The sequence below is a fragment of the Chiroxiphia lanceolata genome, chromosome 1 (assembly GCF_009829145.1).
Source record: "Chiroxiphia lanceolata isolate bChiLan1 chromosome 1, bChiLan1.pri, whole genome shotgun sequence".
In the NCBI taxonomy this organism is placed as follows: Eukaryota; Metazoa; Chordata; class Aves; order Passeriformes; family Pipridae; genus Chiroxiphia; species Chiroxiphia lanceolata.
Genome location: NC_045637.1, coordinates 72,743,503 through 72,762,716, shown reverse-complemented (window position 1 = coordinate 72,762,716; position 19,214 = coordinate 72,743,503). Strand labels below are relative to the sequence as shown.

General features: G+C 41.9%; 1 protein-coding gene across 2 annotated transcripts in view; it reads left to right on the top strand.

The window, feature by feature from the left end:
* The first annotated feature begins 14,762 nt into the window (after nucleotides 1-14,762).
* Nucleotides 14,763-19,214, top strand: part of MED10 (mediator complex subunit 10) — a 36,439-nt gene continuing 31,987 nt past the window's right edge. The window contains exons 1-4 of one of the 2 annotated variants that reach the window (XM_032710786.1): nucleotides 14,771-14,949; nucleotides 15,105-15,188; nucleotides 16,491-16,593; nucleotides 17,739-18,684. In XM_032710786.1, coding sequence (XP_032566677.1) covers nucleotides 14,777-14,949; nucleotides 15,105-15,188; nucleotides 16,491-16,593; nucleotides 17,739-17,834 — 456 coding nt within the window. In that variant the 5' untranslated portion in view covers nucleotides 14,771-14,776 and the 3' untranslated portion in view covers nucleotides 17,835-18,684. Of the gene's footprint in view, nucleotides 14,950-15,104; nucleotides 15,189-16,490; nucleotides 16,594-17,738; nucleotides 18,685-19,214 lie in introns of those variants that run through there. The other variant, XM_032710795.1, reaches the window with a different exon arrangement.

The window sequence follows — 19,214 nt, the reverse complement described above, 5'->3', positions numbered from 1 at the left end:
GAACTTACAGAAAAGAGGGGGTAAGACTGTTTATGAGAGAGTGCAATGACAGGACAAGGGGGTATACGTTCAAATAGAAGGAGAGTAGGCTTAGATTAGGTATTAGGAAAAAACCCTTTACTATATAGGTGTTGAGGCACTGGAACAGGTTACCCAGGGAAGTTGTGGATGCCCCATCCCCGGAAGTGTTCAAGACTGGGTTGGCTCTGAGCAACCCGTTCTAGTTGAAGATGTCCCTGCCCATACCAAGGGGCTTGGAACTAGATGATCTTCAAGATTCCCTTCCAACCCAAACCATTCTAGAATTCAATGTTGATTTCATGAAAAATTGATATATAAACACAGCTGGAAAATAGTTGTAAGTAAATAACATGCGTGTATATAGGTGTGCGCATGCACATTTCAGTATTTGTTGTGTTGGGAATGATGTGACAATCTAGGTTTCTTCAGCACAGCAGGTATATATATTCCATCCCTCTCACACCTGCTCACCTCCAGGCCGGGTAGGTCTGTCTTTGTGGGACTCTATGTAGCACAGGAAGGAACAGCTGATTCCCAAAATCTCTGTCCCCACCACCTTCTTTACCATCAGAGACTTGAAGAGAAAAAAAAAGTAAAATAAATGCTTTGAACTGGGGAATAGTGAAGGCAGGGCCCAAAATGGGATTACGTCTGTTGTGTGGAGAATGTAAAGCAATAGGCAATGTGTGCATATAGCAGCATTATATTCCATAACACCTTTCCCATTGGGGGATCTGGAGGTGGAGGCCCCCTTGCTACCACAAGACTCCATAGAGCAAAGTCAGGAGACACTGGCAGAGTTGACCCATGTACTTCTCCATTAGCCTGCTTTGAAAGAGCTGTGACCTGTCAGTAATGACCCTGGGAGGCCCAGGTGCCACAACGCTGTCCTTGTTTCCTCTTGCTCTCCATGCTTTTGACCTGCCTGGTCCAACTGCCTGTCAGTGACATAACTGGGGTTGCTTTGATCCTTCCCCGAGTGCAGATACCTGGGTCTGTTGCAGGAAGTGTTTGCTAAATTCCCTATCCTGAGATGATCTGCATGTGAAATACTGTTGACAGAATGTTTCCCGGGAGGTCAGATGTCCTGGGGAATCTGAAGTGGGTGTGGGCTGAAGTGTCAGGGAGTGTTCCGTCCATCCCACATTCACCTCCTACCTCCTACTTTTGCCTGAGCAGTTGAGAAACCTGCAGTATACAGGATATTGGAAAGTGTGTCCAAGCCTTCCCCTAGCAGCCTTCTGGGATGCCAGACACACTGAACTATTCCCCTGAACTACTGATGGCACATCCATGGAGCTGGGAAATTTCTGGAGTGCAGACAAACTGCACCCAGACATTTCATGGTGTGTAATGCTTCCAGGAGACAAGTAATCTGTGCTTCACTGGGCAAATGACTCCAGCAGGACTTACAGGGAGAGAGGCTGAGGCACACAAGGAAATTTCTCATTAGCAAATGAAGCAGGGCACAGAGAAACGTAATGACTGGGAGGCTGCTTCTGCCCTGGTGCAAAAGCTGGAAGTCACAGAAACTTCACCTGCAGCTTCAGTCCCCACGGACTGCCCAGGGGAAGAAGGCACTCAGTGGTCATCCCTAGATGAATACCTAGCACAAGGCAGGGTGGTGGGGCATGTATGCTGAACTGAACCAGAATGCCAGCTAGCAACTTGAGCGTTTGTGTTGTCTACATTAATGTTTTAAACTGAAAGGTCTCTGCATGGCGCTCCTGTGGCAGGAGGCAGCAGGAGCAGTGATCATTAATTTAACATTATGGATGTTATTTACCTGTCTCATATAACTGAGTATCTACCCAGCGGTGAAGCCATAAAAAAAGAGCAAGGTCTCTGCCAAGGGAGACCAGAGCCAAGCAGCCCCTCTGTGGCCTTGTGCCATTGCTCTGTGAAATGGTACAAGATTAATGATGGAACTGATGAGAAAGCTGTTTCAGTGACGTGGAAGGTGTGATAAGTGTGTCTGACCAAACAGTGTTCTGCTGTGTTCTGACAGGGACTGCTCTAGTGGTGTTGGAAGCAGTGAAATCTGGCACAATTTGTGTCCATACTGTGTGCAGGGTTAAAAAGCTGAAGTGATGGACTCAACTCTTCTTTTTCATACCCGGGCTTCCTCAGCTCTCCTGTCCTTGCCTTGGAGCAGGACTGGTTGATCCACTTATAGTGCATTAAGACATCCTAGAGTGATGCAATGACTTTCAAATCAGGAAGGCATCTGGGTATGAAAAACAGACTGACCTCTTGCAAATATTTTTCCTACATTTTCAGCTGGAGAGTCGCTTTCAGGCTCAGCCACTTATTAGTGACACAGGACAGCATTCAAAGCTCAAGTCCAGCAGCAGCCCTCAGCTCCACATGGAGCAGGATGCAGCTGATGAAGAGTATCTCATACTCTTTTTGTGGTAGAGAAGCATCTGCCACTAGCTGGAGATTCAGAACTCTGAACTCCCATTGCAGTACCAATTTGGTATTGTTTGGGCCTACCAGGAAGGTGGGGGTTTTTTCTAGAAGGATAATACTGGCCAGTGATTTTCTTGTTTTTACTGAGTTTGCAAAAAAGGAGTTACCTGGGGCTCAGCAAAAAGTTCATATATGTATTGTTTACTTCCACTTAAATGCAGCAGAATTTTAAGGTCTGAGTGGGTAGAAACTATTACTTAAATTGAACAAGTGCGAAGAAGCATTTCTAGCATGATTAGGGGAACAAAAGTCATATCTTCATAGGAGAATTAGAAGATCTTGTATTGTTTAGTATAGCCTAGCAAAGACTGAGCAGGGCTGTGATAAGACTTTATAAATATATTTGAGAAGTAAATGTCAGAGAGGAATATTGACTTCATCACATGATCAAATGGCAGTACAGTGAGTAATTCTGAATACATCTGCACTGGAAATCTAAAGGTTTCCAGTTATATGATGAATGAAGACCTCAAATACTCTCCCAAGCACTGGAAGGAGTAGCTTGCAGTCTTGTAGGATGGAGCCTGAGAACTTTATTGACATAATTGTACAACACAATAGAACAGGAAAATGCCTGAAGATAGAAAATTAAGCTTATAGTATGAATCCCTGGATATCTGATGTGTCAGTATCCCCAAATGTGTGAGAAAATAGATTAGATCACTGTCAATTTGCATTATACTTATAATAATTTCATGCCTCAGGGCTTTCACTGGAGTTGGGAAAGATTTTATTTTATTCTTCCTGATGCATGGCTTGTCCTCTACTGCTCTTTTTGTGCCTTCCTCTGCAGGTCTGAAGATAGATTGTTATAGGTGGCATTAAAATCTTGGGGTTTATGTGTCTTGCTGGTATACTCAGGGACAGGCCAGCCTCTAGGCCTGGAACTTGTTAAAAAAAGTTACATACCTAAGTCAGCTTGGCAGGCTCCATTGGTTTCATTTATAGCATGGGACACAGTCTCCTTCCTAGAACCAAACAAAGTTTTATTTAGCTAAGTCTTTGCAAAATCTGCAAACACACACCTTTTCAGCAAGCAAGTTTTTTATTAATCTCTCCCTTCTTTCCCTGTCTGAGTGTCCCAATGCTTACTAGTATCTCACTGGGCACATTTGATTATTCATTTTTTTCTGCCTCCTTTCATGCTCCAAAGTGACAACATCATTTGTTTTTAAAAGAATATTCTGAGGAAAGGCATTCTCAGCAACAAACAGCAAGAATGAAGACAGACACAAAAAAGTTCATTCCTGGAACGTTCAAGCCTATAGAGGTGCACATGTGGTTCCTGTGTTCCTGTTGACACATCCTCCACAGTTGCCTTCTTCTCTGCATCAGAATTCTGTATAGCAATTCTAATCTCTTTCACTGACTTAGATAAACAAAATTCTTGAGGTGACCGCTGCTCAACAGACATACTAATCCCATGTAAATGCAAAGGATACCTGGGTAAATGAATTAATGAGGTAAATGAATAGCCATTATATCACAGTGATAGCTTTTGGGAATGAGCAAGGTAAACAATATCGCTGGAGAATATGGTTGTCTGACTGGCACTACCAGTGGGTTCTGAACTTTCAGCTGGCACTCCATCCAGTGAGCTGCTGCCACCTTTTCTAGGACCTTCACTAATTCAGGTGCTACACAACTTGGCAGATTTTATCTGCTTCTTTTCCTTTCAAAGAGCATGTTTCAATTAACTCTCCATTGGATGTTATTAATGTCCTTGTTTTTCTTTTCTTTTTACTGAGTAACCCCTTTTGTGTAACTGAAGCAGCAGTCAGAGTCTCTTCAGCACTGGGTATGAGCAACCTGGTCTAGTGGGATGTGTTCCTGCCCACAGCAGGGGGTTATATCTAGATGATCTTCAAGGTCCCTTCCAATCCAAACCATTCTGTGAGTCTGTGATTTTTAAGTTTGCACATCACTGGAAATGCTCAAGAGAAGCTTTTTATGGTGTTGACCTTCATGTATTGCTACTTACTGACTAAAAGAGATTTGCATCCAGGAATCCTGAACCACGAAACTCTGTGTCAGATGTGACCATCTCATAAACACAAAGGTATTTTTAAATTATTGCACTCATGCAAGATGGGACCAGTACTGCAAAGAGCAGAATCACTTAGAAATTTCTTGCAAAATAGAGGTACAATGCATCCTTTGTATTGTTCCACTTTTAGCTTTGGCATTCTTGGCCACATTTTTGTCCTACAATATCACCTTTAAAGTCATTCTGTAGCTGCTCAGTGAGGAAGCTCTATCCCATGGAATGGTTGGAGGAACGGTAACTATAGGATGGGCCCTGTACTCTGGATGCAAGGGCAAGAATATGAGGGCAAGAATATGCATCTGAGCCCTAGGTACCCCTTTTTTTTCAGAGTATCCTGCTCATGATAGATGGCTTTTTACCCCAAGGAGAGTCTGAGTGGTGTCCTGCCTCAGCTGCAGTCCACATGAAGCTGAGGACTGCTTCCAGACCCATTTCATTTGTCAGTGCCTAGTGGCTGAGCTTGAAGCCAGCACTCCAGGTACTCCAGTACTGCAGTGCACAGCACCAAAGTAACACACAAATGTCTATTATTACCCACTCAGAGTGCCAGATGAACCCCTGGCTCAGCAAAGGCACTGTAGATCATCTAATTGACAGAGGGATGTCGATGTGAACCACACAAAATTAATGCAGGGAGACCAACTTTAGTTAAACCTTAAAGGCAGAATGCTGGAATTTCAATAACTTAGCCTCCAATACCTTATATGCCATCAAATAATTTTTGGCTTCTGAAGTTTTAAAACTGCATCACAGACCTCTTGCTCACCTGAAGTGACAGGAACAGGATAAAGTTGAACAGTACAAAGTCCAAAGTAATGTACTGAGAGGCCAATGGTAATGAGTTTTTACATAAATCTGGAGAAGCAAAGAAGCGACAAAGAAAGAACAATGTGGGTAAAAACCATGTGCTGTCAGAGTGATGCAGCTTTAAAAGAACAGGCTGATGTGACTGAAGATGGCACTAAGTGAGGTGCTTTTAGTGAAGATGGGGAAGTATTAGAAACTTTGTATATGATGATAATAAGATCACATTTGGATCCCAGAACAACACACACTCATCTTTGATGCCCGCTTAACACTTTGACTCTGGTCAGTCCTTTACCTTCATGTTCCCACTGTATTCTCTCATCTTCTTTACAGCACACAGCCATAAGAAAGGTCAGTTGCAACACATTTACGGGTAATGAACTCTTCCTCCTTTATCCTAAGATCTTAATGTCAGCCTTGCCATCACAACAGTAAGAGAAATGTTTTAGCTTTCTGTTTTACAATGCCAAGTATAAATCCCAAACTACTATTCAAAAAATTCAAAAGGGGTGACAAAGGATTAGAGAAGCTAAATTCTTTTAAAAATAGATTAGTTGCAAGATTACTGACAATGGCTCAGTTTTTTTAAAAGTGAGAGTGTGTATTTGCATACTGTGTCACCAGGAACTGAGATCAAGTCCTCACAACCTGATCTTGGAGAAGCTGCTGCTGCCACCAGCTGGTAGTTCCCCGGTTCTTGGCTGGAGAGATGAATACATAGCTTACTCAAAGAAGTTGGAGACAGGTGGGCATGAAGGAAGTCATATCTACAGAAAGTTACAGACACATTGCTCGAGTCCAAAGAACGTTTTGGACTATGACAAAACCCCTGTATTATGTGCAGATGTGGCATTTAGAGACTTGGTTTAGTGGTTGGTTGGCTCAATAGGAGATCTGGGAGGGACATGGCAGGTCCAGCACCCTTGTGAATCCATGGGTGAGCTGGATGTTCAGACGTCACTCTCACTGCAACCACAGGAGATCAGCGGAAGGAGAAAAGGGGCTGCACCCTGAAGATCCCTTCTTTCCTTCTCCAAGTCTGAACCTCTCTACCAGCTCCCCAGCTCGGTCTCCTCTCACCTGCTGCCAAACACAGATAGATATTTTGCAATGGGGAGGAGGGTTGCCAAGTGCAGGGTGTTTATGTCACCTTCATGGCATATAGTCAGTCACAGGTAGATAGTGGTTTAAACTGGGTCTTCATTTACCTGCACCCAACCTTAAAAATCTTGCCACAAGATTCATATATATTCTTGGACTCTGAGCCAGTGGTGGCATTTGTAAATGAAATGCAAAAGCAGAAAAATATGTGAAAACTGGAAGCAGAGTTGTGTTTATTTTCAGAACTGTCTTATGAGGCTTGGCCAAGGACTCATCCCTTTACCTGTGGTATTCATCCAAGGAGGCTGTAAGCAGGTCTGACACTGTGGTTCTGGTGGCCAAGGGAAGACAGAGAGTGGAAGGGCTGCTGTCAACCCAGTAGCACCAGGGCCTTGAGCAGGCAGGGGACCAAATATTTCCTGAATCAGTTTATCTTATTTGCTTTCCTCCTGTTCTGAGAACAGATGGTCCCTTCCTCTTCCATCAGCCTTTTTCTGGCACCAGGGCAGGCTGTTCCCTACCTGTGCATGATCAGTCTTCTCTGTCATGGTCCCTAGGACACGCAGTGTCTTCTGTTTCTCCACCCTCTGGCAAAAAGTAGATGCCTGCCAAGGTGAGAATCAGGGAAGATACACAGGTCCCCAACCACGACACACCACGGTGAACTGTTGCTCATATGGATTTTCTTGCTGACACCTCCATCTCACATTTCGTTCCAGAGGTGTTTTTCCTGAACTTAGGGAAACCACATCCCAGAAGAACTGCTGGGTTGGGAGGGGCAGCTGGCATTCCCCAGGGTGGTGCTCTGAGGTTTTGTCTGAGGACCTGTGCTGGAGAGCAGAAGGGAGGCAACAGGAACAGAGAAGAGCCAAGCTATGTGGTCTGTGAGGTGATCATTGTGAGAGAGGGCTTTTCCTGTTCTAGCTTTCGAAAGGAGGAGCCTGTGCTACTAATTCTTTTGGAAAGTCAGGGACACTGAAGGACCTGAAAATAGTGTTTTAATGATATGATGACAAGGATGTAGATGGTATAGCCTGAGCCAGGGCTTGTGGAGACAGGTAGGGACATGATGCCGGTTGGGATAGCGTTGGACTAGTGGCCTGAACAAGGCAAATCTGACACGAACTCATCCATACAGTTTGTAAAAAGAGGATCCTGGAGCAATCCCTTATGCCAGACTTCACCTGGAATTTGCCTCACATTAGGCTGGTCCAATCAATCCAAAATCAGCTTTGTGAGCAGTGTGACAGACAAGGTGATCTGCTCCCAAGTAGGACTTTATTTGGCAATATTGCCAGTACAGTGCCCAGGGGACTGCTACTGCCATAATTTAATGGTTGTATTGATGATCTGGAGGTAAATTAAGAAATTGCAAATAAAAAAAAGAGCATACAGAAAGGCCAGCAAAGTGACAAATAGTGTGGAGGCAAACTAAATTGAATAGTTGTGTTTGTGAAATAAATGCATTTTAATAAAAACAAATTGCAAAGTCATCTTACTAGGAGCAAATCATACAAGTTCCTGTAACTGCAGACTATATTCCCTGTAGAGGGAAACTCTAAAGGAAATTAGTGGTCACAATGTACAAGATCATCACAAGCTTCCCATGGAATCTTCTCATGTGGAGGAATTTCACAGTCCTGCAGTGCATAAATGGGAAGGAGCAGCACAAGGCATGGGAGAACACGGACCAATACCTCTGCAGAGACCAATACCAGATTGTGATGTGCAGGTCATCTTCCCTTTTCTGCTGATATTGAAAAAACAGAAACACTAAAAAAGCTGAAATTCATTAAAGAAAATGGTGTAAAGAATTCAAGTGTGTTTAATTTATCATATAGAAACCTGGGAGATGATTCAATTATTTGATTAAAGCACAGAATAGATATCTGAGAACAAAACTAACTGGACAACAAAGCATTTCTTCCTCAGGTAGACAGAGGTGTGGAAAGAATCGATAGCTATAAATTAGAGTGTTCCTCAGGCGACTTCTGTAAATAAAACCTATTTGAAGACTGGATACTGGACATGAACAGTAAAGTGTCTTTCCCAGTGATGCAAGCAGAATGTAAAGAGAGTGGGATATCAACACATAAGAGTGTGAAGAGTAAGTTTAAAATTAAAGAATTACTTGAACTTCTCCCGCCTATAATAGTAGAAAGACAGTCTTTAGCTCACTGCCTGCCTGTTTCATGGTGCCTTTCAGGAAGGAATGCCGACTGACATGATAAGGTATGCCAGAGAGCCAACTGGCTAGGACTGTGTCCAAAGAGTCCATGTGACAGGATGGACTGAAGTAGCCATATACTCAAACCTTTGCCCCATCGTGTTCTGAAGTCACGCAGAGCCTAGAGTTGCCCACTCATTCATACACCATTATTGGTTTGAACCTGGGTAGTTCAGAAATAGCTTGGAAGACCTGGTAGTCCCAGTTTGAACTAGAGGTAGCTTGTGGGCAGTTCTGCTGAACATGAGACACTTTGTGTTGATCAGCCTGAATCCTGTTGTGCTCATTGATTCCAGCCTCTCCTACAGGACATCCACATCAAGCCCAGGACTGTAAAAGAGAGGGAGAACAACATTTTTATACAGATAGTGATAGGACAAAGGGGAATGGTTTTAAACTAAAAGAGGAAGATTCAGATTATGTGTTAGAAAGAAATTATTCACTGTGAGTGTGATAAGACACTGGAACCGGTTGCCCAGAGAAGCTGTAGATGCCCCATCCCTGGAAGTGTTCAAGGCCAGGTTGGATGGGGCTTTGAGCAACCTGCTTTAGTGAAAGTTGTCTCTACCCATGACAGGGGGGTTGGAACTAGATGGTCTTTAAGATTCCTTCCAACCCAAACCATTCTGTCCTTTTCTCTATTCTATCCTTCTATGATACTCTAGCCCAAAGTCAGCAGTGGCAGTAACTCCATACCGGCTGTGACCAGGGCTCTGCACAACTTGCTTATTTAAATGCTTTTCAGGGGCATAACCCTGAATGCTAAGTAATTCTTCTTATTTTCTGATTTGTCCTGTTTTGAGCCCATGTGGCCATTACTTCATTTTTCTTGTATACCATGAGTAATAGATCTACCTTATAAGAATGAGAAATGACAGGGAAGGACACAAACACAGGAGCACAGGTATCCACACTGTTTAACAGTGACAAAGGTACCCAGCCCGCTTTTTTATCCGGACCACCCATATTCTTCCAGAATTGCTTTAAGGTACCTTTCAGGACCTGGAATACAAATAAGGGCTGCTCCATGCCAGCTGGACTCAGTGCTGGAATATGGTCCCAAGTCCTTTCATTTGCTACCACACATGTGATCTGGAGTCTTAGTAATGTTACTGCCTGGGATATTCCTATGCCTTCTTTCCTACATTTTTGGTAATGAAAAAAAGTACTAGTTTTAAATGCAGGGCCCTAGTTATTCTGAGCTACAGGGAAAAAAAAAATTGAAAAGAACCAACAAAACCCACAGCAATAGGCAAATCGCCTTACTTGTTAGTATTGTATAATCAGAAGAGTATTTATCTAAAAGTAATATATATATATATATGTATTTCTCACACCTGTGAAAAAAAAAATCACGTGAAGCTGCTTGATGAATATTAAAAGCAACTCTGTGCTTCAGAAGAATAGATTTTAATTTTGCTTTAAATGACATATGGCAGCAATATGGATGCAACATAAACTGAGTCTGAAAAACTGCAACATAAATGGAGCGCAAAAACCCTAGGTAATTCTACTGATTTCTCAGCATATTTTGAAAACAAAATTAAGAATCAATTCTTTATGGGATATAAAGGTACTATGAATAAAAGTTTTCAGTATTGCAGATCTAGATGAATTATCATTACACTGTGGTAATAATATTCCTGTCCTGAAATATATATGTAAGTCCTTGCTCTGTGTTGCTGACCTCCAGCATTGTGAGAAGAGACTGCCATCCAATGTCCTCTACCATCAATAGAAAGAGTCTCACGGGTCTCAGTTATCTTTGGATCAGGTCCCAGAAAATCCCCACATCTGCAGGACTTAGAAGACCAAAAACTGTCTTATGAACAAAATTCTGATCCTGCTACTTCTTAGATAAATAAATTTAGATGATTTCAATAAGATTGAGATCCAACCATGATGCATAAATGCATCATCCTGCTAACTTGTGGTAAGACGTATTATTTCAAGTCATTAATGAGCATATTACTAAACACCAAATCTGTATGGAAACTGTAATTACAGCTCTTATTCAGCTGCATAATTGACTTTAAAAAATTGTTTATTGTATCACATTATTTTTGTGCAGTAAAAAGCGAAAATACCACATGCTTCTGAGTCAGTTGAAAAACATTCTAAACAAAAATACCATAAGCCTGACATATCAAGAGCAAGTAAATGGTATCATCTGTACTCTTCACATCTATCTCCCCTGCTTCTCTTCTGCTTATTACCTGTTGTAATTAAAACAGTGAAGGGTAGATGGCTCCCAAAATGGAATTCTTAGGTAGGTGATGCTCTCAGTTAATGGTCTAAAATTTCAACCTCCATTTCTTGGTCTGCAGAATGAGGAAGAAGTGATCGGTGCATTAGATACCATCATGCAGAAGAAAAGTGAGAAAGACAGAAGGAGGAAAAACATGAGTGACTGGAACTTTATGTGTTTTGCTTTCTTTACTCATTTTCCTCCTTTACTGGCTAGCAGTAGAATACAGGAGCTCAGAGGAGAGTCACAATTCTAGAGATGGACAAACAGATTAATTATTTGTCACTTTTTGTATTTCTGAGAAGTTGATTGTATCAGCACTTTCAGGAATGAATCTTAAACACCACATTGTGCCATATTGTATTGGACAATTTATCTGGAGTATATATACCACTAAACAAGAAAACAGTGAGTTGATCTTTTTCCAGACCTGAAGGCTGTTTAAAGAGTCTCAAATCAACCTTCTTATGCTCTGCTTGATAAGAAACCACTATGCAATCTGTCTGCATCCTACACAGCATAGACCATCCTTTGATGTTCCAGGCAGGCAGGACCTCATAGCAGTAACCCCCCAGATTCAGATGGCTCCTGCTCAGAAGTAACCAGAAGCAAATGCTGAAGAGCAAAGACAAGAAAAACATCTATAAGACCTCTCCTGACTACCCTCCTGACCTTGGGCTATCTTTGGTTCATGGAATTTCCCGAGCCAGGTGTGGTTTACATACCTCTGTCTACCAAGCATTTGTCCCATTTTCCCTTCATCCCAGCTAAGCTTTTGCTATATCCATTGACTCCTACAAGGCTGATGAACTTTGCATGACAAAAATCACTGTTTTTTGCATGTTTTGAAGCTGTCTCTTCTTATCTTTAATTTGATGGCCCCTAGTTTTTGTGCTGAAAGACAGTTTAGACTCCAGAGCACTCATGGCTTTGTAGATCCAGTAAAATATTGGCCATGGGCTCTCTCTCAAGCTGAAGAGTCCCTGTCGGTTCATTCTTTCCTATTACAGAAGCCATTTCATATCTACAGCCATCTTGGCAGCCCTGCTCTGACTCCTTTCCAAGTCTACTCCAGGGAACCCGAACTGCATGCACTATTCAAGGTTGGGGCAAACTGTGGATTTATGCGGTAGCACAATGACATTTTCTGCTTTGTTCTCACATTCTTTTCCTAACCATTCCTAACTCTCCACATGACTTCTGATCACTGCTGAGCTCTGAGCTGATGTTTTCACAGAACTTTCTATTGTGATCCTCAAGCCTTGCTCCTATATGGTAACGGTCAAGAGGTCTCGAATCTTCATGTGAAACTAGGAGGTTTTTGCTCGCTATGTGCATTGCTTTACACGATCTGTCTTAAAGCCTTTTTAGGTCCTTCTACAATTTCCTACAACCTGTATTCATCTTTAGTCTGCCAAATAACTTTCTCAGAAGCCAATTTTCTCATTGTACCATCTGATCTTTTTTCTGGGTCATCTGTGAACATATGAAATGGCACAATTTTCAGCCTAGTTCCCTGTTGAACTCCTCTGGGATCAATTCTCCCCTGAAAGAATTAAATGTTTACTCCTATCCTGCATTTCCTATCTGGCCTTCAGTTCTTTATTTAGTCAAAGACTTCTCCCCTTATTCCATTGCTTTAGTTCCTGTCGTGGTTTAAGCACAGATGGAAATTAAGCACCACGCAGCCACTCACTCAACTCCCCCTCCTCCCTTCCCTGGGGAGGAGAATCAAGGTAAACTTGTATGGTTAAGAACAGTTTAATAATTGAAAATAAAGTAAAATACAATAGTAATGGTAAATAATATAATGATAATAAAAAAGGAAACAAGAAGTGATGCACAATGCAATTGCTCACCCCCTGCTGAATGATGCCAGACCCCCTTCCCAAACCCAGACTGGCCGTGCTTCTGGGTAACTTCCCCAGTTTTTATACCAGGCATGACATTCTATAGTGTGGAATATCCCTTTGGTCAGTTTGGGTCACCTGTCCCAGCTATGATCTCTCCCCTGACAGAGCATGAGACAGGAAAAAAGTCCTTGACTTAGGATAAACACAACTTAGCAAAAAATCCAACACATCAGTGTGTTATCAATACCATTCTCATTCCAATCCAAAACACAGCACTGTACAGCTACAGAGAAGAAATTAACTCTTCCCTAGCTAAAACCAGGACAGTTCTTTAAAAGATTTTGGTCAAGGATTTCACTAAAAGCTGATGGGAAATCAAGTAGATTGTATCATTTAGATGGCTCTTATCTACATGCTTGCCTGACCCCTTGAAAAACTCATTAGAGGTTTGCAAATAGGATTTTCTTTATGTAATCTGTGCTACTCTTCCAAATGGGTCATATTGATCCATATGGTCTCCCATTCCATCCTGTATCACAAACCCTGCTTAACTGCCAGTGCAGATGTCCAGCTTACAAGCTAGTAATTGCCCACTCTCTGTATGGAAATCAGGGTATGAGTGCAATATGGTTATTTACATCATGAGCTATGGCATTTTCTTTCTAAATCTTTATGTCTCTATGTACCTATGATCAATTCATTTGTTGGTCAGACTTTTCTTTCTTTCTTTCTTTCTTTCTTTCTGTCTTTTTCTTTCTTTCTTTTCTTTCTTTCTTCTTTCTCTTCTTTCTTTTTCTTTTTTTTTTCTTTTCTCTTTCTTCCTTTCTTTCTCTTTCCTCTTTCTTTCTTTCTCTTTCTTTATTCTCTCTCTCTCTATTGGAATACAGCTTTCACTTTTTTACTTTTTATCCTCTGAACATGAAAACACTGCCCAAGTTGGTGATCACGAGAAAAATTTAACAACTGGTAATATATTTATAGCAATCCTTAACCTTAAAAGCACTGCATACATTTATCTAACAAAATTCATTAACAGGATGACAATATTGTCAAGGCCTAGATTTGCTAAATTGATTTCTGCATCCTAGGATTGTTTTTTTATTTCACATTTGCAGAGTAATATATCTTCTTTAATATTCACTGCTTTTTACAGTCACTTGCTTTTTAATTTTAGGTGTACTTTTTTGCATACTTAATCTTATGAACTCCTAAATAGTGCTTTATATTTTTCAAAGGCCCTCCTCTGGACTCGCTCCAACAGGTCCATATCCTTCCTGTGCTGGGAACTCCAGAGCTGGACGAGTTATCTCCTGACATTACTGCACTGATCTGCTCAGATTCAACCGAAGACAGACATGTGGAAACAATGTATTCATAAAAGATACAGTTATTGTGAAGTGCCATGGGATCTTAAGCATGTCAAATAACCTTCCACCAGGGATAAATGACAGCTGATAGGCGATAGGACAAGGAGTAAGGGGTTAAAACTGAAAGAGGGTGGATTGAGATTGGATATTACAAAGAAATTCCTCACTGTGAGGGTGGTAAGGCACAGGAACAGGTTGCCCAGAGAACCTGTGGCTGCCCCACCCCTGGAAAGTGTTCAAGACCAGTCTGGATGGAGCTTTGAGCAACCTGGTCTGGTGGAAGGTGTTCCTGCCCGTGGCAGAGGGGTTGGAAGTACATGATTTGATTTTCAAGGTCTCTTGCAACCCAAACCGCTCTGCGATCCTGCGTTTCTACATTTTGTCACTACCCAGACGATTCCAGTGTAGGCTTTTATTATGAAGCAGAACGTGCTTCTGTTTTCTACACAGACTAGAAACACACTCAGAGTCAGCAGACACACCACAGCTTCGAGCACGCCCAGACGGACGCGACGCTGCTCAGGCAGCACCATCCCCGCCCTGAGGGCGGGGGAGGCGCGGCCTGTACCAGAGGGGGCGTGGCTTGTGCCGGGGGCGCGCGGTCACAGCCACCTCCCCGCCTCCCTCCTGCGCATGCGCCCGTGGCCGGAAGCAGGGCGGGGTGGGGCGGCGGCGGCCATGGCAATGGCGGAGAAGTTCGACTCCCTGGAGGAGCACCTGGAGAAGTTCGTGGAGAACATCCGGCAGCTCGGCATCATCGTCAGCGACTTCCAACCCAGCAGCCAGACGGGGCTCAATCAGAAATTGTGAGGGGCCGTTGCCAGGCCGGGCCGCGGGGCCTTTTCCCCTCCCACACTCCCCAGCCCCAGGCTCTCCCTGGCTGGGGTGTCGTGTCCCTGGCCTCGCACTCGCTCAGTGTCTCCTCAGTCGGCTAACAACGAACCATTTTTCTATCCAACAGGAATTTCATGGTGACGGGCTTGCAGGATATCGACAAATGCCGGCAGCAGCTTCACGATATCAGCGTGCCTTTGGAAGTCTTTGAGTAAGTCGCGCTGCGCCTGGAAGGGGAGCTGCTGCTGTCGGGTGACCCGAGGTAGCGTGTTTTTGCAGCCTGAGTATTTTCTCTGAGGGCTGCTTGTCTCTTAAGCCCGATCCTTCTGAATGCCTCACGAGAACGTGAGCAGGCAGAAGAGGGTAAGAGAAGTGATAAATTAGACAAGTGTTTTCAGAGAATCACAAGACGGTTTGGATTGGAAGGGACCTTAAAGCTCATCTAGTTCCAATACCCTCCCCACAGGCAGAGATGCCTCCTGCTAGATGAGTTGCTCAGGGCCCCGTCCAACCTGGCCTTTCAGATCTTTTTTTTTTCTTTTTTTTTTCTCATGTTGACTTTTACATATGTGGGCAGTAACACAGATTTTGCCAAATCTAGTGATTTCATAACATCACAGAATGGGTTAGGTTGGAAGGGACCTTAAAGAACATCTGGTTCCAACCCCCCTGTCGTGGGCAGGGACACCAATTTAGTAAGCAAGCTTTTATTTTGGAAATATACTTTTACAGTGGAATAGAGTCAAGATTTAAAGTTGGAGGTGAAAATAAAGCCAGTATTCAGGTGTTTAGTTTCAGGAGTGGCAGAGAATTAAAACATTAAAAGAAAAATCATAAGTGTAGAGGAAGAGCTACACATGAGAAATTTAGTGATGTAGCTGACAATTTACTGGTGTGTCTTGTAAGTCTAGGTGTCACTGGTCTGCTGTATTCTAGTGTGTTACTGGCTATACAGGTCTTTTTTGAGTTGGGCTTTCGCTCTAGCTGTAATGGAGTGAATCTTAAATATTGTTTTCTTTACTCAGTGATGGAATTTCCCTTTACCAGGCCCTTGTATTGCAAAGCTGATACAGTTGTGTTGATTTTTACTCTTTACTATAGTATGTGCCTCCTCATCCTTGAATTACCGGGTGCTGTATTTCTGTTGTGCTTATTACTCACCATGTCCTAAGCTACTTCATGGTTACCAGTTGCTTGGAAAAAGACCATCTTTCTTCATTTGTCTGTACTTACTGCCTGTGAGGAGCTGGTAGATACATATTTTTGTTTGCTTTTAATGCTTTCTTCAAAGCTCTCCAGGTTTTCTGGAAACAGACTTTTAAAGAGGCTGTTTGCTGACCATAGCCTCGTCCTTCTTGGGCTGTCTTTTGGAAATGGCTGAGTTACACTGTGGTTTTTTTAAATGCACATTTCAGATAGTAGTAGAAAGAAAATGTAAGGTAAATAATGCTGTACACTGGAGAGCATCCTAGTAGGAATTTGATCATTTAGGCAGTATCTTTTCTATTTTCAGATACATCGATCAAGGCCGCAACCCTCAGCTCTACACTAAAGAGTGTCTGGAGCGAGCTTTGGCTAAAAATGAGCAAGTAAAAGGAAAAATTGACACAATGAAGGTAAACTAGAATTAATAAAATTATTGATGCAATAATGTATTTGATAAGTATTTGATAATTACTTTGCTGTAATTATGGAGGTATTTTTCACTCGTGCCTTTATTAAATTCTGTTATTATATGATTTGTATTAGAAATTGCTCTGCATCCATGAATCTTAGTTGATACTAATATAGCCTGTTCAGGAAGAGAAACTTGTAGTTCATCCCACAGTTGGGGATGCAGATGTCACTATGATTTTACTTTGGTTGCAGTTGTATTACCAGTATGGATATTTTATTAGGCTTTTTTTGCAGGTCTGTAATTCTGATGTGTGTAAATTTAGAAATAAGCAAAAGAAAAGGGGTATTTTTCCAATCTTGAATGGATCTTAGAGAGTTAAAATGTCAAACATGCACTGTTTGACATGATCTAATCTTTATAAAAGTAATGAAAATGCCAGTGTTTGGGGTTTTCTGAGCTTGTACTTTCATCTAGTATGAACTTAAGCATTCTTTGATACTGTTTAACTGCTGGAACTACTGTGGAAAAGCACAGAGAAGGGAGCTTAGTGAATTTTGAGAAAGGGCTGTTTGTGTTTCAGGATGTTCTTTGGCTGAACTTAATTAGTGTGGAGTACGACAAATTGTACTGCACAATGTAGACATATCTCTCTATTCCCTAAGCTTCTCTTTCTTTTGATATGCTCTGTGCTTGTAAATGTTGAGGGAAGAATTATGTATTTCTAAACCAAGTGTGAGTTTCTTTCTGAAGGTGGAGTGGGGTCCATATCAGATCAAGAGAACATATCCTTTATCAGTTTTTCTTAATAAGGTTAGGCAGATATTGCTGCACCAGAGTTTACTGGAGAAACCCAGCTTCTTAGTATTTCCTAGGAGAAAATGCTAGTTAATTTCTGGGAATTTAAGAGCATTTTAGTCTGCCTATGCATTGCTAGTGGATTTCACTTGAGCATTTTCTGTGGATTTTGTAAGCATAACTTTCTGTGTTTGTGTGGTTTTGAGAGTTTTTTGGGTACTGTTATCTTAGGTCACTGAACTGTGAGGCTGTGTTGTATACAAACATTTCTGTTCATCAGATAACATTGCTTGATGAAATCTAAATAAATTGTTCAGATGATGTATATACATTTTCTTCTCTTTCCAGAAATTTAAAAGCCTGTTAATTCAAGAACTGACAAAGGTGTTCCCAGAAGACATGGCAAAGTACAAAGCTATTCGAGGAGAAGATCCTCCTCCCTAAGTTGGCCTTTTATAGCTTTAAAAATATCCCATAAACTGACACCACCTTATAAAAACATTGATTGGAGAGAGGGGGAATCCAGACTCTCATAACAACTGTACTAAAAATGGCAGTGATGGACTGTGAAGGAGCTTGATGATTGTTGATGGTTGTGGCCTGAAGCTACTTTATCTTTCTGAAGACTTCTACTCAGACACTATAGTTGAAACTTCCTGTGATAATCTGCTTTTCTTTCCTGAAAGGTTTTGGAGATTTGTAAATGCCTACAGGTCATCAATACAAAGCATTTCCCACAAAGTGCATTTCTGGAGCAGAAAAACACGTTTTTTTGGCCTCTGAAAACTGTGCCTCAGGATTGTGCACTTGTCTGTTTTTAAGAGAAATGCATTTATTACGCTTGATTATTTTTCATTTCTAAACTTTGGGGTTTTTTTAATTGCAGTACAAATAGTTGGCAGCTTTTGTCTTGCCAAATTCTGTTGAGCAGGAGCCTGTCAAAGGCTGCAGTTTTCATGTGTCATAATTAGTTGCAACCAGGAAAACCTTCAGATGTTTTGTTTTGTTCTATGAGCTACAGTGCAGGTGGCTGAGGATAGAGTAAGTGAGCATACCTGGGGGCTGTCTCCTCAGCAACTTTAATGTTTTGTACTGTATTTAATGTCAGCTTTTGTTTATTCACATTCTGCAAACACGTTGTTGAATAAAAATTTGTAAAAATCTAAATCCTGAGTTTTCTGTTGTATGCTGCTCTTTGGAGTGTGAACTGAAAGCTGTGAAAAAATAGCATATTCCTCAGTTCCGCAATTTTAGAAATAAAATGTATATCAAAACTTGGCTGTTTAAAATTTTATATCTGAAGGTAATGTCAATTTGGTATTTTGGTTTTGTAGTGAAAACTTCCGTCTTAGTACCTGAAGCAGGAGATTTTGGGGATCAGCAATTGTCACCTGAAGTCCTTCTGGTTAGCTGCAAGGTCATCTGGGATCTGTTGATATGTAAGGTGGTCCCAACAGCACACTGGGCACCTCACCCAGGCTCTGGTGTGGTGCAGAACACTGGGTTGCAGTGGGAGCAAGAGGAGCTCTTTTAGTTTTGGGCATTTGTGAAGCTGGAACTGTTTGTGCTTACCTTTGTTCTTCCAGATTTACCTTTTTTTTGCAACAGCAAATTATTACTTTAACTTCTTCTAGTTGCTAAACAGAGTGGTTTTGGGCAGGAGCTCCAAAATAGCACTATGTGCTTGTGCTTCATAGCAGACCTGTCTAACCTGCTAAAGACCTTAACAGGGATTTAAGTATGTTTTGAGTTGTTGGTGCCGTATTTTGCACACCTGAAGCACTGTCTGTGCTGTTACCTGCCTGAAGCAGAGCCTGTCCATGA